Source organism: Corvus moneduloides, chromosome 1 (assembly GCF_009650955.1).
Source record: "Corvus moneduloides isolate bCorMon1 chromosome 1, bCorMon1.pri, whole genome shotgun sequence".
Lineage (NCBI taxonomy): Eukaryota > Metazoa > Chordata > Aves > Passeriformes > Corvidae > Corvus > Corvus moneduloides.
In genome coordinates, this window is record NC_045476.1 from 85,548,533 (window position 1) to 85,567,298 (window position 18,766).

Sequence of the window (18,766 nt, forward strand, 5' to 3'; positions counted from 1 at the left end):
ATTACAAGGCAATTAGGGATACTGTAGAAATGCCGTTTTGTAATATTGTAGAAAAAAAGATCAAAAGTTAACTTTAATAAGAAATATAAAAGGGCTTTTGCTGTCTTCTAAAACAAATAATTCATGCTTCAATTTGGACTTAGGCTTTCACAAGAGGAAATTACATGAAGGTTAGGTCAGATATTAGGGGTAGAATCTTCACCCAGAGGGTGGTTGGGCACTTGAACAGGCTTCCCAGGGAAATGGTCATGGCACCAAGCCTGACAGAGTTCAAGGAGCATCTGGACAATGCTGTTAGTCACATGATTTAGTTTTAGGTGGTTCTGCAAGGAACAGGGAGCTCAATTCCATGATCCCTAAGGGTCCGTCTCAACTTGAGATAGTCCGTGATCTCTGCAAACTGATACAGAGCTTTGTACTGTCTCTCATTTAGATTTTTTATTCTTGTAACATAAAGGTAAAAAAACCTTAAAACTAATTATTTTTTTAAACAAGCAAATATGAGAGTAGACCCTTATCTAAACTTTATTGGAGTGGGTTCAAAAAAACTTGAAAATTAAGCCTTCAAAGATAGTTTCAAGCTTCCCCAGTTCACTCTCATGTCAATCTCTTGCCTATTCTGTTTCTCTGAAAACATGTCAATACGTAAAGATTCCAAAGGTGTTTCTTTACATTACGGCAGGAAGGTCCTAGAGGAGCAGGCACATTGCTCTTGTGAGCAAAGGGTTGTTTGATTAAAAAGCTGAATACAATCAAATATTGTTGCTGTGAGGCATACAGTACTTACACTAGCAAAAATCAAGCCAAGTTTTGGAGAAATTAAAAAAAAAAATAACCAAGGGAAACATAAATTGAGGAGTCTATAGTTGTCAGGAGATCTGAAAAGTGAGATTGTGTGTTTATGAACTTCTTTATGCATATGCAAGTTGCCATGTCTTTAATTCACAGTACAGCTTTAAAAATGGTCAGTGCAGAGCGTTTTTTTGCCCTCAGCACTGGATTCATGACTAATGCCTGCCAGTATCCTATATTATTCTATTGCCCCAATATATTTAGGGCGTCTCACAGAACATTTACACTCCTGTTTCAAGTACAAGCATTAATTTGTTGTCTGACAACCCTTTTGTGTTACCTGTGACATTTGGTACTCCCTTGGGTGTGGGCAGAACAGATAGGGAACCACTTGACTGACAGCCAGACTGAGGTGCTCCTCTGTTGGTGTTTCAGGGACTGGACACTTTAAATTCCAAATGAAATGCATGTGTGGGTTGGAAAGCAAGTTCTTACCTTGCTAGCTGGGACAAGGTGGTTCCAAAGGGACAGATCTCCCTATGGAGAGGTGGTGGGCAGGAGAGAGCACCAGGAGGGAAAATGGGACGATAATGGCAAGGGGAAGAGGCGTGGGGGAGGGAGGAGAAATAACTGGAAATAGGGGAGGTTTTGCAAGAGGAATGCAGAGGTGGAGTTGGTGGTGGAAAGCCCTGGAGGAGAAGCATGCTTTGCTCTGTTTCCAGAGGTGTAAGACCTGCAGGAGGAGAAGGTGTGAGCGAATTGGGTCTGGGAGGTTACTGCTTGAGCCTCTGTGGGGTGATGTCTTTCAGGATGGAGGTGGTTGAGGGCTGTAAGACCTTGCAGTCCTGCCTGGTGCATTGCTGTGGCAGCGCACTGGGTCATGCTGCCAGTAGCCAAGTGCTGTCTGAGCTGGCTCTTCTCCAGCCTGGCTCCTGGCCAGGTCGGTTGTCTCACGGCTGGCGTGAGGGTGGCCCTGGTGCTGGAGCCTGCTGGGGTGCTCCCGCAGGTCTGCCAGCTCTTGACACCCAGCCAGTACTGAGTGAGTGAGCCACGAGCTGGAGCACAACCTCTGGTGTCTGGCTGCATCTAACCAGAGCTGAGGCGTTGGTTGCTCCCTGGTAGGAGGGGTGAAGGAAACCTAAGCCCTAAATTGTCTCAGTACATGGAAATTTGCTGTGAAGACCACCCATTTCCATGCAAAACCCTTTCTTCTGGGTCTGTTTGCTTTTTATTCCCTCCCAGCCCTCTGCAGCAGCAGCCTTGTAGGGGAAACACCCCAGCCCAGTGGCTGTGGTCCTCCTGTGCAGGGGCACCAGCTTTCACTGGGTTGATGCCAGAACCTTTCATCCATTACAGCTCGTGTTATGGCAGAGCCTCCTTGTTTTGGCAATAATACAGTGGTGACAAGTGCCACAAACTTTCCTGATGGGAAATTCCTACCAGGCAACTGTGCCTGGCAGCAACTCCCTAGGTAGCTCCTGGTCCCCTTGTGCCTGACTTCGTGCAGGACAATTCCTACAGAGTTTGGGCACCACTGGCACCCGCAGGCCGTGGGGACTACACCGGCAGCCCAGGCAGGGTCAGTTCATGAAAAGTATTGGGGTGAGAAGAATGTAGAGGGATGAGGCCAAAAGGCTCACAATGGCATTGCTCACGTTTTGTTTGGAATCCTGGAGAGCATCACTGGAGCATCATTTTCTCTAGCGAGCCTTTGTTTGGGACAAGGCTTGCTCTACAGGGATGGTCCTTCAGAGCTCCCATAAAAACATTGCCTCTGATTTCACTGCTGCAGAGTTGCACACAGGCTGCTCCTATTCCAGTCTTGGAGACAGTCCAGTCAGCTATCTGCAGGGCTCTTTCCTTTTTTTTTTTTGGTTTTTAGAAAAAAAGACCTATTGAGATTAATTGCTTTGTGTCTCATAAAAGCTGGTATAATTTGTAGGCTGCTTATTGACCATAGTTGTTGCACTTCTTGATAGTGGGGCATATTATACAAATTTGGCTTTGTTCATTCAATTGCAAGTAGTCATTGTTTATTTCTATGAATCATGGAATAAATACAAATTGGAAACTGGGAGTTTCACTTGAGTTGTAAGTAACACTGAGAGGAAAGTTAATGCTTTCAGTGCCTGGCATTATCCATAGACACGCTTTTCCACTATGTGGAAAATGATGGATAAGGGATGAGAGTTTTTAGTGTTCTGGTCTTCCTCCTGAGGAGACCATCAGTTTTCACCCTCATGTCCTTTGAGCTCGGTAAGGTGATGTGCAGTGAAAGCAAAAGGAGTTACTGCCATTACATCTGTTTACTGGGTTCTGCTTACAGTAATACTGATTTGGGAGTGCCTTTGGTGGGGTGTTCCGAAACAGATGGAGGATTGGGAACATGGGCCCAGAGCTTCTGTTTCTCTGCTACAAGACAGGATCTGCTCCCTGTCTAATCTCACAGTGATGTGTGGGTCAGAGCCTCCTCCCTGGGTTGCTGTGTGGCCAGAGCTGCTCAGACCTCGCTGCTGGCTGGCTGCCTGTCAGGGAGCTGAAGACACATGCTGAGGTACGTGTCCTGTGTCCTGCCCTTGGACTGCTTCACTTGGTCCAACATTCTGGGAAAGCAGCTGCAATTCTCCCACTTCTTGTCCACAGACAGAAAGGAGCACTTCTGCATGGTGAAGAAGATGCTGCTGACATGTGGGGAGTGTTGCACATTTTCTGTAGTACTGCAGTTGCAGTATTTATAGGTGGGCTTCTTAAACTTCGAGCTTTGCGATGTCTGCAGGTGCTGTAAGTTAGACAAGGTCACTTAGAAAGAAAGTTTAATTAAAGATGCACCTTTTTGTTTTTTTCTTGTAAGAATTACAGGGACTGCCTAGAGGCTTATCTTACAGTAGTATGATCTTGGTAAAATGGATGTGTTTAGTTGTAATTAAATTTCTTAATTGTCTGTGTAGGGAAGCCCAATTGAAGGGTCATAAGTGCTGAACCTGTAATTAGAAGCTTGTTTGTACTTGATGACAGAGCTTGTCTATGAGTGAAAATGGTTTAGAGAATGGAGTAAACTTGAAATACCTCTTGTGGAATGGGCATTAGGTGGGAAGTGTTGATCAGACAAGATTGTTGACAGTGGTCAGCACGTAGGGGAACAACAAAGAGGCACAGTTGAGTGGGTTGCTGAGCTCTGCTGTGGCACTGACCAGGGCTGTCATCCTGGCAGCATGCTTCCCCACACTGTGGAGCTTGGGAGCAAAAGGGGATATTCTGAGTGGGTGTGAGAACCTGAAAGTTGTAGTAGGAAAGACATTCGGGGAGATGCTGGAAACCATTGGTGGTGCTGTCGCTGCTGGAGGCTGGGGAGAGGGTGAGGAAGGCTTCAGGACAGGCTCCCAGCACTTGAACCTGGGAGCAGCTACTGACACAGATGTCCCAGGCCCCGACGAGTCTGAGGAGTGATATGAAATGGGGACTGAGAGGAAGGGTTTGGAAGGGGGTTGATCGATAGGAGGAAGAACAAAGACTGAAAACGGCAGGAACCAAAGTGAGCAGAGGGTAAGGATAAAGTGTAGGATTACCACAATTTACAGGCTGTGTACTACTCAACTGATTGGGTAGATACAGTGATGTGCAGAGTGGGCATTTAGAGGTTTTCCATTAGAGATGCAGATTAACATCTAACAGGTAAGGGGGGCCAGGGAGTGCGGTAGTTCCCAACATAAAAGGGGGAGAATTTTACAAAACAGGTGGGAAATAGGCTGATTCTCAGTTGATGTGTGTATGGGATAGTTGCTTGAAGAAAAGGCCAGTTAGTCACAGATAGCGGATTGGTAATATTTTTTCCTGACATAAATACTTTACATAAAATTATTTCATTTTACTTCATAGTTTCATAGGTAAGAGACTTCATTGTGGAGTTTTCTGGTTACTTTGATAGAGATTAAATTACATTGCATCAAAGCAAGCCTTGGGCCCTGGTACATCTTGTTGCCTGAAAGATTATTTTGGAACAATGCAGTGAGTGTCTAAGGTCAACTGTTACAGAAAAATAGTAAATTATTGGACAAAAACATTACTTGGGTCACCCTCTTGTCATGATTAACTGTAGAATTTTAAAATGTCAATAGTTGTTCTGCTTTACATTTGATCTTAAATTACTTCAGATTTTATCAAGAGAGCATCCTTGTCCTGTATTTTAAGTATCTAATTAGACAGTAGCTCTCTCCAGGAAAAAAAAGAGTAAAATACTATTTTTTTTTTTTGTTTTGTTTTTAATCTCTGGGTCCTTGGGCTTGTCATGATTTATTTTGCTCCCTGGAACACCGCATTCCACAGCTTGTAATAGCCTCCTTTTTCTGCTTGGACTCATCTATAAAGACATTTTGTAAGATTTATTGCATTCTTTTAACTTCTAAACATGAGGGAAACACAAATAATGATCCTCAGTTCAGACCAACAGCAGAGAATAAAAAAAAGAATTGATATTTTAAAGTGGGTGTTTGTCTGTACAGTCCTGTATGTTTTGCTGGGCTATGCTCATCTCTGCTGTGGGGTAGGTGACAAGAAGCAAAAAGATGCCTGAGAAAACAGAGAGCAATGATGTAGTGAACGTATGGGCCAAGTCCTCTGGCGCTGCTCTTGAGTCATGGATTTTCGTGGCCATCACAGTAACCATTGCGATTAACCCTGTGAAGAGTTCACATGGGGCAGTCCATGGGACAGCAACAGGAAGACTGTGGGCTTTACTTTTTGGGTCAATTAGTTTTGCTTTCTGGTTCTTGTGGGCTGCCCAGATGCTGTAGCAGTTGGTTTACTAATATCATAGGAATTATTGAAAAAATTGTGGTTGTTTGGCTGTGTATTTTTAGTTTGTAAACCTGTCTCTCAGATGACTTCTGTACAATAGATCTTTGTCTTTGCTTTCCCTGTCCTACTGAATTTTATGTTTTCCATATTTTACATTATCCCTCTGGTTATATGGATTTAAGCAACTTAATTTAAATTGAGTGTGTGACAAGACTTTAGTATTTCTGGTTCATGTGTTTGCATATCAGGATTATCTTCTGTAAGACCCTGCAGTTTATATACTACACTGAGGATTGATAAAAGCATTTTCTTGTGCAGAAACAGGCAGCAGAGGGAGCTTGGTTGCTTTGTGTCTGCTACCCCTACCAAGAAGCCCTCTTGATTTATTGGAACAACACTGGCAACAGGGACATGCTAAGCTGCATAACCATTCCCAAGCAGGCAGTACTTGGCATCAGTCAGGCAGTACCACGTTCAGCATGTGCTACTAATGGCAAAGCTATGGCAGGTGACTGACTGGCACGGTTGCTGCCCACATGGTGGGTAATGGGTCAACTGTGTAGAAGGGACTGTTTCAAAATGCTTGCAATATGTGAACTCTTCAGTAGATGACCTTGCACATTTTCAGAGAGCAGTTTCAGTAGTGATCTAGCTCACATCAGGGCTTCCAAGGTGCATATGAGCCTACTTCTGCCTTTAAATAAAAATCTCACAGAAATCTCACTAAAACAACAAAGGTTGTAATTGAAATACCGACTTGTTGATCAGGAAACCTTTGGAGTACCTTCTGCCTTCCTCCCATACAATGTGGGTCATCAGCACCAGACTGAAACCCCGTCTCCGTGTGAAAAACACCCTGAGAGATTCAGTTGTGTATGGGCTCCATGCAGGCTGGAAACCTTGAGTGCAACTTGTAGCTTTTGCAAGAAGTGGGGGTTGTGTGGGTTTTTTGATGTACATAAGCACTTAATTCAGCATTCTCTTAAACTCATTTGACTCAGCTGTTGTGAAATCCCTTGATGCCATTTAATGAACTGATCCAAGCAGGGATTTTTTAAATTTGGCATCGTGTCACAAAATGGCACCATAAGAGAGAAAGCATGTGTACTCCTGTTGTTGAGAGCCTATTTTGACATACTTTGCTCATGTTAATAAATTGTATTACAAATTACATCTTTTGTTGAAACATAATTTCCATTAGATCTTGAGCTTGGGGTGTTTATTTTGTGCAGAAAGTTAATTTTATATTGTTTTGTTGTATTTCCCTTAAATGGAAGGCTTGAAAGACAACTTTTTTTTTTTTCCTCATGTGCCAGATTAATTGTGCAAGATAGCATTGGTCCCCTGGCTTTCTAGGCCGCTTCCTCATTTGGGTCTCTTTTTGGCATGTTCATCACAGCACTAGGAAGCCGTGGTAGGGACAGCAGGGCAGTTTTGAAAGGTTCTCCTTTCCCAGTGAAATGCACTTGACTGTTGTTAGGCTCAGTTTGCTGTTTTGTCTTATATTTCTTGAGCTTGTTCTTCTTGTTGTTGTTCTTTGAGTTGGTCCATCCTATCTCAACCTCGAATTTTCATTTCCATAATAACATTGAGAGTTCTTATTTTGCATGCTGTCTCTTTAAGGTTTAATTTAGAGTTCTCCATGCATTCAGCATGTTTGTTATCTTGAACCATTTATATCTAGAAAGGAAAGAAGTTTTTGCTGAATTCTCATTTAGGCTTGTCTTAAATCTTATTCTAGTTTCCTGCATATTTCACTTGACCTTCCAGAAATGCTGGGAGGGTCCTTGAGGATGGATGTTCCTGCACTCTGCCAACAGGGTCCTCTTGAAGTTCAGGAGCCAACTTGGTTGTCTTCCTGTTCTTCGTGCTGACCCTGCAGAATGGCTCTGGGTTCCTATTTCCTGAGGATGTCAAGTGCTGTAATATTTCATAACATGATCTTCTAGTTAGTAATGATAAAGTTCAAGGTAGTTTTTCCACGTCCTTATCCTAATAAAGACGTGATTCAGGATGAAATAAAACAAAGCTGGCCTTTCAGAGCTTGAGCAACAGGGCTCGAAAAGAAGCTGTTTTAAGGAGATGAGGTCTATACATGTGATCCCTCTCTCATGACTTTGATCTTGTTAGATGATTTTGATCAAGTTTTATGGAGGGTTTAAGAAATATAAGGGATGCATGGTTCTGGCAAAAATTAAAAATAAAGGAAAAGTAGCTACCCGGTGTTGAAGAAAAGGTCCTCCTTCTTTCTAATTTGGTTGACAGCCATTATTAGAAGTTGGTGTGTTTTCTAGCTGAGTGATGCACAGTCCTGTCTCTAAGTCAGCTCACAGAACAATTTCCTCACATACCCTGTTGATGTCTGGGATGCCTCCCAGCTCCTTTCAGAAATTTCTTCCGCAGATCTCCTTTCTTCCTCAGCCTTCCTTCAGTATGCTTTGTGCTGGTGCAAATGACATCTCTAATGGTCTGATGGCCTGTGCCAGCATTTGTTATGCTTAGAGTACTATTATAATGAAGAAATATCTTCAGGCAGTACTCCTCTGTCAGCTGTTAGGATATCCAAGTACAGAGGTCTGGTGTTCAGTCTGATCTGCCTTCAGCCTCTTGCGTCTTCAGCCTCTCTTTCCCGTTTGTCTCAGCAGGACAGACAACATCACTGTTTTTCTGGATGGCCTCCTACGATGACACTTGTTCAGTCTTTTATTGCCAGGAACATACATAAGGTTTTATGCTGAAAAACCTCTGAGGGGTTTCCTCCTGCTGTGCAGAGGTGGCCCCTTAGGCAGTGCTGCACAGCATGACCCCCAGCCTGCAGCAGCCTTCCCACAGTGCTTGCTGGTGCTTGGCTGACAGTTATGGCTCTGCTTCCGTCTGCTTCATAAATATTATTTTAAAGGATTTTGGAAGGGTTTGGGTTTTTCCTAATGTTCCACGTTAGTATTTCCACAAAGTATTTGCATTAATTCCACGCTTTGACTTTTTAACACTGAAATGGCGCCATTAGCAGGGACAAGTGTTGCCTGAGGAGCATTGGCTATGAGATGTGGGCATGTGTCTATAAGGATGAGGTGCCAAGATGTAAATTTGCAGGAAATGGGTTGCTGAATTCAAAATCTATTGCTTTATAGTCTTTCTTGGTGTTATTAGTATTCATAAAAGCTCAACTGGATTGAGGATGTGTACATCGTCTTAGCACATTTGTGATAGTTTTACAGAAGATATGTAGAAGTGTTTTCCAACCGAGTATTTAAATGGTGTTTTTTTTAGAGTTTTTATTGTTTGTTAAGAACTGGCTTCAGAAATTAGTCCCAAAAGTCAATTAAGAAATCTGTTGGCTTATTCATTTCTAAATATCTGCTGCACACAGAATGCAACTTGCATTAGGAGTAATGACTGTTTCCTGACTGGAGAATTGAATGGAAACATTTAAGTGGATTTCAGATCAAGCATATGAACACTTGCAGCCTATTAGAGCATTAATTTCAATTTGCTGTTTTGCACAGTCAAACTTTTCCTCCCAGAATAATTTGAATGTAAGTGGGTTTTACTGTAAGAGGTGTTTTTTTGTTTGTCTGGTTTGGTATTTTTGGGAATGGTTATTGCTTGGTTTGTTTTTCTCTTGATAAAGTCCAGCAGTAGTCCAGTGTGAAACAAGGTTGCATTTGCCCTTGAACAGGAAAAGTCCTTACAGTCCTCAAGTGCACTGTCAGTATGTGCTAGTTTCTTATGACCCATGTAGGTGTTTGGGGCTTCAGACAGTGTCAGAGAAGCTTTAGAGGAAGGTATCCCTGCCAGACTATTGTATTTTGCAAGTCTGCACACTGATAAGTTGGATAGGGGATATGAATGGGTATGAAAGCTCCATTCTCAGACAGGAGTTCTTGAATGTGTGCTCTGATCAATATTGGTTTTGTTTCCCCTCTTTCAGGTATTCACTTATAAACAGAGCACGATCACACACCAAAAAGTAACACCTATGCATCAAACAAGCACAGAGAGCGTGGAAGACATGGCAGCACTCGTAGATCTCCATGAAGGCTCCATTATGCACAACTTATTCCAGCGATATCAGCAAGATAAAATCTATGTAAGTTTTTTCTAAAATTAAGAAAAATATCCAGAGGGAATGTTTTTGTATGTGTAAGTGCTGTGTGTGTTTTGCTGTTCTGTGCTATCTCCTCTCCAAATGCTTTCCAGTTCCCTGTGTATCCACATAGAGCTGAAGCAGGCCTCATGTAGTGACTTCTCAAGCACAGCGATGGAAGGAGAAAGTAGCTCAGGCTGGACATGGAATCCCTTGGAAATCTTGAGAAACTGGCATGCTACATACACGTCTACACTTTCTGTGACAGGGTTGTGTAAAGGACTTTCATTTTCCTCTTCTTTAGACTCTCTGCCCCAACAACGTGTGCTGTGTATGTCACCAGAGAGGATGTGGTGGAACTTAGTCTGTCACTGCCGTTTGCGATCATGTTAAGCCAAGAACCAGTTCTGATCAGCTTCCCCTCTTGTGTTGTAGTAGAAAGATTGTTATGAAAGAAGCATACGATTGTCAAGCTGAGCATTTGTGCTGTTAAATACAGATAGCTGGAGTTGGGGGTCTATGAGAACAGACAGCTGTTTATCAGTTTCCAAAACTAGGAATTAGTCCACACAGAATTCCTTGTCTTAACTCTGTAATGAAGACTTCTATGATTAGATTTACCTGCTCCTTCAATGTTTTCATTAATCTTGAACTAACTAGATACAAGTCTTTCCTGAGTTTGGAACTGCACTAAACATGAGAAAGGTACAAGGAATATTAGCAGCTGCTACAGATTGCAAAATTGCACTTTTCAGTGAATCAATGGTTGGTCATTTTGATTTGGCTTTTTTTACTAATAATTGCAGAACACTATTTTTGTTTCATCATTATGTCTGGGCCCTTGATTTGACCATATACATGCTTTATTTCAAGCTTCTTCTACTGAGTTTGGCTGCTTATTTTTAAATATAAACATATCTAAGTGAAAAATTAAACTTTCCCCGTATTTAAGATTTGATAAAAATCAAAAAAGAGCACAAGGAAATAATACTCCTTTGCACATTATCGTAAAAGTGGCTTTTTAAAAGTGGTAAAAGCATGGAGAATCCTCAATACTGAGGTAGTTCTCTTTGCATAGGTCTTTATGTATATTTTTTTTCTCAAAACAAATGAACTGTTTTACATTTCAGAAAAATCGGCAAACAAAAAAAAAATAGCATAAATGAGCAATTCTGCATGTGCAAGGAAAAAAACATGTACTTGATAAAAGTTTAGTTTTCTACCGGTGTTGTTAGACTGAGTACATGTACTCAGTGTGAGTCAAAAGAAAAAAAAAATTGTTTCATGGTGTGCATTCACATAGAGGTCACCCCCCCTTTTGAAAAGCATGAGGGTGATTTTTTTGATGAGGCATAGAAAAGCCTGGTTCTGAAGAGACATGTCCTAGCTTCTTTCTTAGCTTGTCAAGGCAAGTTTAGGGAGTTCTGATCCTTGGTGCTTCGTGTGGTGTACGTTTTTCTAGACAAACAGGTTTGTGTGCTGGTAATGATGACAGATCTTCAGTTGCTACTGAGTATGCATTGTCCCTTCAGTGTTGCTAATTTAACTGCTTAGTCGTTTGAATCCACCTGAAAAATTATGGAAAAGGTGGTTGGAAAAAAAGCTGTGTTTTGAAATGCTTGTGAAAGCCTCTCTGTTGCCCTGTATGTGTAACCAGGACCTCACTGAAGAAGCATCTTCTTTTCTCCATCCTCGTTGGTACCCCACTCCTACTGCAGCAATAGTAGTGTTTTAGCAGGAAAGGACTTCAGGAACAAAAATCCCCCCAAAAGCTGATTGAATGTCTTGAATAATTTTATGAAAGTTCATAAGTATAGGAGCATGTATTTTAGAAGGGGATGTTGTCATTGCAAAATGAGCTCTGTCATTTTAAGCCAAAATTTCTTCACTGTGTTGAGCAATTCAATGATATTTTAATGTTAAAAAAGAAGAAAGGACCGAAGGTGCATTGCTTATCTTTGTTGAAGGTAACTTTGCAGCTGATTATTCAAACTTGCTTGATCATTTTGCTTTGAGACCAGACTAGTTCTAGTACAGGACAGTAGAAGCCATTGAAATTTATTCCAGGAGCAACCAAAATTTTCCAGAGTATACATTTGCCTTCTCCCTTGACCAGGAATTGCTTCATTATTGTAGTTCACATATGGTCTCTTGTATCTGCATCATCACCTTGGTGTACCTGGTGCATTAGGGATAAATTGGGAAGGCATGTGTCACTCTCCACTGTGGGCTCAGGGGCTGATCATCCCATTGAAAGACTTCTTGCCATCCTCCAATACAAACCACCAGACAATTACTGTGTTGTGGCTTTTAGCTTGCAGATCCCTTTTTACCTCAGTTCTGTGCACCTCCTTGTCTATATCCTGTGTAGGGGGAAGAGATATGAGAAGGTTTATGCTGTCATTTTTTGAGTTCTATGCTTGTAGTATTACAAATGTATTAGTGTGGTTCTTGAGCATGGTAGCCTTTTGTCAGTGGCCTTGAGACCAGGAAGCACCTTTTTACCTTAATAAAGAATACACTTAGTTGGGGGTTTAAGTTTTGGGGCTTGCTTGTTCACACACATAAAAATTATATCAAGTGCAATGTGCTTAATTGTAGTGTAAAGCAGATATAATTTCAAAAGAAGTTGAATAGAAGAAGCAATTAAAGGGAAATTTAAAGTTATTTTCTCAGAAAGACAATTATTTATGCAGATCTTCCACTGTTAACTTGTGTGTTTTTCTGTATTTGAAGATCTGTTTCTCCAGCAATAAGCATTTAAATAAATATATGCAGATGTTTGAGCTCAGTTTACTCTTCCGTTACTTATTAACATTTTTGTCCCACATACTCATACCCCTGTTCCTAAACTTTTTACTACTTCCTAATTCATACTACAAAGTTACTTGCTATGGATGCCAAGTTTTGTCAAACGTGTCAGTGACTTTATTTGCTGCTGCCAACAGCTGCAGCTGTAAAGGGTCAGTAGAGGATTTTCTATATTTCTTGATATCTCTTGGGGAGGGAAGAATATTGATTTAGATTACAGGTTATGTTTGTAGTGTGAATGATGCGTGGCTCTGAACATAATGAGTTGAGGCTCTCAGCTGAATCTGTGCTGTTTGCAAGAAGGTGAATGACAAAACGTTTTTCTTGTCTATGTGCAACCATCTTTTTGTATCAGTGTCAAGTCTGTTGACATCTGCTTGTGATACTTTTTGTCTGAAGTCCCATAAAATAGTGTGTGCTTTCCCTTTTTGGCCTGTGAGAAGCATAGGATATGCAAGTCCTTTTTTGATTCTTCCAGGCAGGCTACTGTCTGGTATTTTTTTCAGGCTTTGTTCTTAATACTGCATTTATCTGAATGTTTGGTTCCGGGCTATCACAACTTTTGTTGTCCAGAAAAGGACAAAAGTTAGAATGACAGTGATCATATGGTGCATGGGCTTCCAGTGTTACTTCATCTCCCATTTTGTTCCTATTGGGAACAACAGTGGGTGATCCAGCTGTGGACATCAGGATGCAAGTTTTAATGCTCATCTTTGAATGCTCTGATTAGCTTGCATGCTAGACTGGTATGTGGCAAAGTATGGAAAGATAAACACTAGTGCTAAAAATGGAAGGTGCCCGCATTTGGAAACAGAGCCATTTGTGAAGACATTTTGGGGGATTTGGTCACCTCTGAAGCAAGACCATCACAGGGCATGTGGTGTGGAGAGGGCAAGTGCTGCAGCAGCCACTCTTGTTGACGTTCAAAGGCAAGTTGTTCCCAAGCTGTTGATTCTGGTTTACTTTTAGTTAAGTACACACTGCGGAGCAGACTGGCTTAGCCTTGGAGAGAATGCCATAAACCACACAGCATGGATTGTGCTGTGAGTTGCACAAATTGTGGTGTTTGGGCTGGCTCTGGGATGAGCTGCAGTTGTCTTGTCTCTGGCCAGTGGTTGATTACTGATGCAGGTAATCAAATTTCCAAGAGCAGAGCAGAGGATGAGAGAGCAGCTTTTGCTGAGGTGAGAGGCAGGTTGGAAATAACTGCAGTATATATTGTGCAGGTCAGTGCAGAGGCTTTCAGTGTCATATCTACCCTCATTTGCATGAGTTCAAGCAATAAACAAGTTTCAAAGCACTTTTCATTAGACTTTTCCTTTTGAATTAAGAAATGCTAGGTAGGCACATTCCCCTTTGAAGCGATGATGATTTGACATGTGCCTGTCTTGTTTAGGTGGAGGATGTGCACCATGCCCAGAGCGGCATTCTGCTTGGGCTGCGGGGTGGCGGTCCCTCGGCCACCCTCCCCTGATGTGGGGAGAGTGACCTCAAAGTTGTCCAGCAGTTGGGTGTGGTGGCCAGGAAGGGTGAGGGACAGCACAACCTATTTTTGCTCACTCTCAAATTAGGACTGCAGCTTGCCCACTGATAATTATAACCATCTGTTATGCTTGTGTGCATATGTATGAAAAGTTCTGTACCAGCCACGTCGACATATACTGCTGTACCAGCCACATCCACATCAGAGGGAGGATGATGGTAATTAGGAGCTCAGTTTTCATGGCTGGCTTCCCTTCAGCTGAAGCAACAAACATAGAATAACTTGAATGAAAAAGCAACATTTACCCGTTTTTAAAAAGGTGTTAAACTGGAAAAGTTGTCCATTCCCTGACAAGGTTGTTGCAGAGCTCCTAGCCACTTCATTGTACAGAATGCTCAGTTCTGTCCATTCTTAAAAGGTATTTTCAGTTATTCATGCATTGATTTTTAAATCTATTAATGTTTATTTACTTAAGCAGCGTGTTCAGTTGTAGTTTTTTAAGCTTCCAGTAATTAGATAATTTATCTCCCTCGAAGTCATGAGGGCTCCCAGAGGCAACTAGTTGATGTTTGTGCAGTATTAATCAATAATCACCAGAGGGGTTTTTTCAAATTCTGTTTGCAGACACAGGCACTTTAGTATCTAGGTCAGTTGCTCTCTGTGACTTGTTTTTCTAGGTTTTTGCCTGTTTGGGTTTTTTTTCTGAGCACAGTAAAACTCCTTTTGGATCCAGTGCAGTTGCTCTGCACCGTGTTGCGATGGTCAGCAGGAAGTGGATGTTGCTGCAGGTTACAGTGAGAAAATAGCGGGGCACACTAAAGTCCTGGTTGATTAAATGCGCAGACATGATTCATACACTTTGGTAGTATTCCTGCTCAGGTGTCCTCTAACATTGACACAAGTTGTAGGTGAAGGCAGAGAAACAAAGGAAGATTGGTAGAAGCTAATAGAATCATAGAATCACTGATGTTGGAAAGGACCTCCAATGTCTTCAAGGCCAGCCTTTGACTCAATACTACTTCCATAAATATCACTAAACCATAGTCCCAAAGTGTTTACTAATAAAGTCAAAACCTCATGACTGGTTTCTTAAATGGAAAAAGTTGGACACTGTGTGGAAACTGAACCTAAAAAGAATGTATATCATGGACCCCTACAATATCCTGGACAGCTCAACAGCCTTGGTCTTCAGCCTGTCATGTGCCTTGTTATAAATTAATGTGGGCCGTGGACTTAAAAAAAACCCCAGACAATGGTACACAGAAACTGTGTCAGTAATTAGTACCATAAAACATGTATATAAATACAGTACATGTCCATTTAAACTAAGCCCTTAGTTATTACACTAGCCCCTAGAACCACATTTATCCTGGTCTCGTCTGCAATCCAACTGTGGCTGCATGGTTCCTCTCCAGAGGCATCCAGTGCTGTAGAGCAGTCCCAGGTTTGCAGGATCTGCTCTGTGGTCACTGAGGAAACTGCTGTTTATTTAATTGCTCCACTTTTACAGTAAAGAAATCTTAAAAGTATGCTGATGAGTCACAGTGGTTTTCACGCCTTCCCGTGCTACTGGGCAGATGGGGAAAATTCTTGCCACCAGCTCTTTCCATGGAAGTGTGGAGAGCAGAGAACACTGTTGCTAAGAATGCATGACAAATGTCTATACATAGCTACTTACCTCCATAATTAGAACGTTATGCTTGCACACATCAGATAATGTTTTCAAATGCAGTTCAAAGTGAGTTCCTGTCTCCAAGCATTAATTACAGCTTCCATTTCACATCTGTTACTAGAGAGCAGCAGACAAAGATCTATAAAAACACAGCAGGCTTTTAATTGGAAATCTAGTGAAATTTATTTATGGTGATTGTTATTTCTAAAGGCTGGTCAGTTATATAGATCAACAATTGTCTACCAAAGGAAAATTATCATTGTTTTTTATTTGGTTTTCTTTTTTTTAAATATGTGTTAGTGGAAAAACATAGCTGTAATGACATGAGAAGTAAACAAATGCCATCAGTTGGTTAACCAACCTTGCTTCTGACTTCCTCCATACTGCATGACTTGTGGAACTCCTAATAGTTATAATAACAACAACAATAAAGAGTGCTTGTCTGAACTTCGTCCTCACAACTGAAAATACTGGGGTTTTAAAGGTGCGTGTTTTCAGATCTTAGGAAGTATTTCAGCCTGGGGTGTTGTGATCAATGCGATACCATTAAAAGGGGAGCTTCTCAGAAAGGTGTGTGTCGCTGAATGCACTATGATGCGTGCCACAGCTACGCAAACATTTTGCAGTGTGTGCAGTGGCTGCTACATGTGCGCAACCCCTGCACAAACACATTTATATTACGGGTTGTAGCACATTAGGTGTTCTTGGTAACCTGCTGGGTGTACACACTGCAGTGAGGATCCTACCTGCTAGCATTCGTGGGCTGCTTTAGTGAGATGGAGAGGGCGAAGAGGTCAAAGTTTTATTAAAACATGAAAGCTTCTCTTTCTATTCTGCTCTGTACCACTATTTTTTTCCTTGGTTGGTTGGTTGGGGAATAAATAATAGATGCACTGACAACAGGGTCAATTCCTGTTGACTTCCATGAGTTTTCTATTTGTAATACAAAAGCTCTAAGCTGTATTTAATGGTAACTTCATATCAAAAGCTGTGAAGTAAAAATTTTATCATCGTGTGCGGATTTTGTCATTGGTGATGGTATATATTGCTAATGTCTTCCCAGATTTGAAGGCTAGTATTCATGTTGTTTTCTCCACACCTGTATTGCATGTCACTTCTAACTCTATAAGCTGAAAACAGAAAGCAGACCAACACGCAAAATCTTAAGAAAAATTCAGTCATTTGCACAAATGCCAACAGCAACTTAGTGCTGTTCAGTCAGAGCTTTTGCAAACAGTGCTGAATGCTTCTGCATGCACTACTGCCTCACTTGGAGGTAAGCTTTGGCTCCTTTCTGCAAGGTCTATTGTTCCCAGTCCAGCAAAATCATTGAAAGGAGGGCAGGAATTTGGGCTCCAAAACTTAGGGCGCTTACCTGACACCAGCATACGTTTCCTTTACGTGAGTTAGGCTTTGACTGTAAAGTGAACTGCACAAAATTTACTGTTTGTACTGCACTGTCCAACTGTCCTATACACATATTCCAGCAGTTTAATACTAGAAAGGCTACAAACAACCCATTTAAGTTGGGAATTAATTAACTTACTTTCATTGCTATTGTTCATCTGTGTAAATGGACTATTGATTCATAGCCACGCTGTTATTTTTATTTGAAAAGAGGTGGTCCCTTTCTCACAAGCAGTTTCAGCTTTTTCCCTTTGATGTTTGTCAGTCTCTCCTTTCACAAGCAAGTGGAATCCAAAAGTTCCATTTAGCAGATTTTTGACAGTTAATTCCATTTGCCATCTTATTCCTGATTTCTCGACTGACGGCTATTTGGCAGCAGTTCAGTGCCATCCAAGTAAGTACCTGGCATAGACTTAGATTTCAGTTATGCTGGCTTTTGATTTCTCTTTTCATGCTCTGTTAAAGAGTAATTCCTGCTCTTCCTGCTTTCCTCCTAAAAAAAGCCCTTTCTATAGGAGAGGTCTTCAAACATTAAAGAGACAAAGGAGTTATGAAAATCTGGATATCAGTATGTAAAACACTTGCAGGCAGAATTAAACGGATCTGCGAAGCTTTATATAAAAACATTTTTCCAATGTTCTAGAGAGACTGCTCTTTGGTTCATGGTTTTACCAGCATTTTTGTTTTCCTTTGTGTGCATTTTCTCTGAAAAGCCCCTTCATCTCTCCAGTATGAATCCATAGGAAGGAAGAAGACCATTTTTTTCTTTTCCTTGCTGGAGGGTAAATTAGACCTTCAGACAGTTTTGAAAGACTCATTTGAGCATTGTGCAATAACAAAGCAGGAGGAAGAACTAGTGTGTGGCCACAGGCCATTTGAAATGAAATGACGAGCCATGGGGTCTCTGCTCTTTGTGGGGCCTTTTTTGATTTGAGCTAGAGCTCGCCTGGTTAAAATTGTGCACACAGATTGCTACAGTCTGAAGTGCACACTTACTTTCACATGCTGTATTGCAGCCCATGAAAATAACAAAAATGAATGTCTCGTTCTGATCAATCATGTTTGTGTTCAGGAGGTCACCGCCTCTATCTGCTTGGCAATGGTGAAGAGGGAAATTCTTCTGTAATTGTATATATGAAAACTGCACAAAAGATCATTATTCTGACCCAGTAGATAGGACTGCTGCATGGTAGAGATTGCATTGTATTAGTCAGCGAAAAAGTGCAGTAAAAACAAGGAGACTCGGTGCTTTTTATACGGGAGAAAAACTGCCAGAAACCTGTCAATATCTTGAAGAAGGAAACATGTCTATCTGACATCAGTATTACTATCTGCTGTGCTGGTTTTTACCTTTGGCTCTAACAGTGCTCTTTTATCAACTTTTCTTTATATTGGTTTCGTAATTCCCAACTGGATTGGTTTTTGTGTGGATTCAGGATAACATTTGTAAGGTTCCTTTGAGTAATCCTCATCCAAATGGAACAATCTGTTCAGTAGGAGAAAATGAAGAGAAAAATAAGATGAAATTAAGCTGTGGGTGTTTCTCTTAACCAGTGGAGAGTTCTTCACCATCTCTGAACCTTCTGTGGAGTTAAGCAGAAAGGTGTCTGCCTCCATGCAGTTTTGGGTATTTGCATTGGCAGCTATGGTGACCAAAACCCAGTTTTTAACCCTTAAGAAGTAGACCTAGACAGTTTCATTTAGCTTCCTAGGACAAGGA

General features: G+C 41.4%; 1 protein-coding gene across 1 annotated transcript in view; it reads left to right on the forward strand.

The window, feature by feature from the left end:
- MYO10 (myosin X) overlaps window positions 1-18,766 on the forward strand; it is a 162,407-nt gene that overhangs the window by 62,474 nt on the left and 81,167 nt on the right. The window contains exon 3 of the mRNA XM_032117673.1: window positions 9,518-9,676. Coding sequence (XP_031973564.1) covers window positions 9,518-9,676 — 159 coding nt within the window. The remainder of the gene's footprint in view (window positions 1-9,517; window positions 9,677-18,766) is intronic.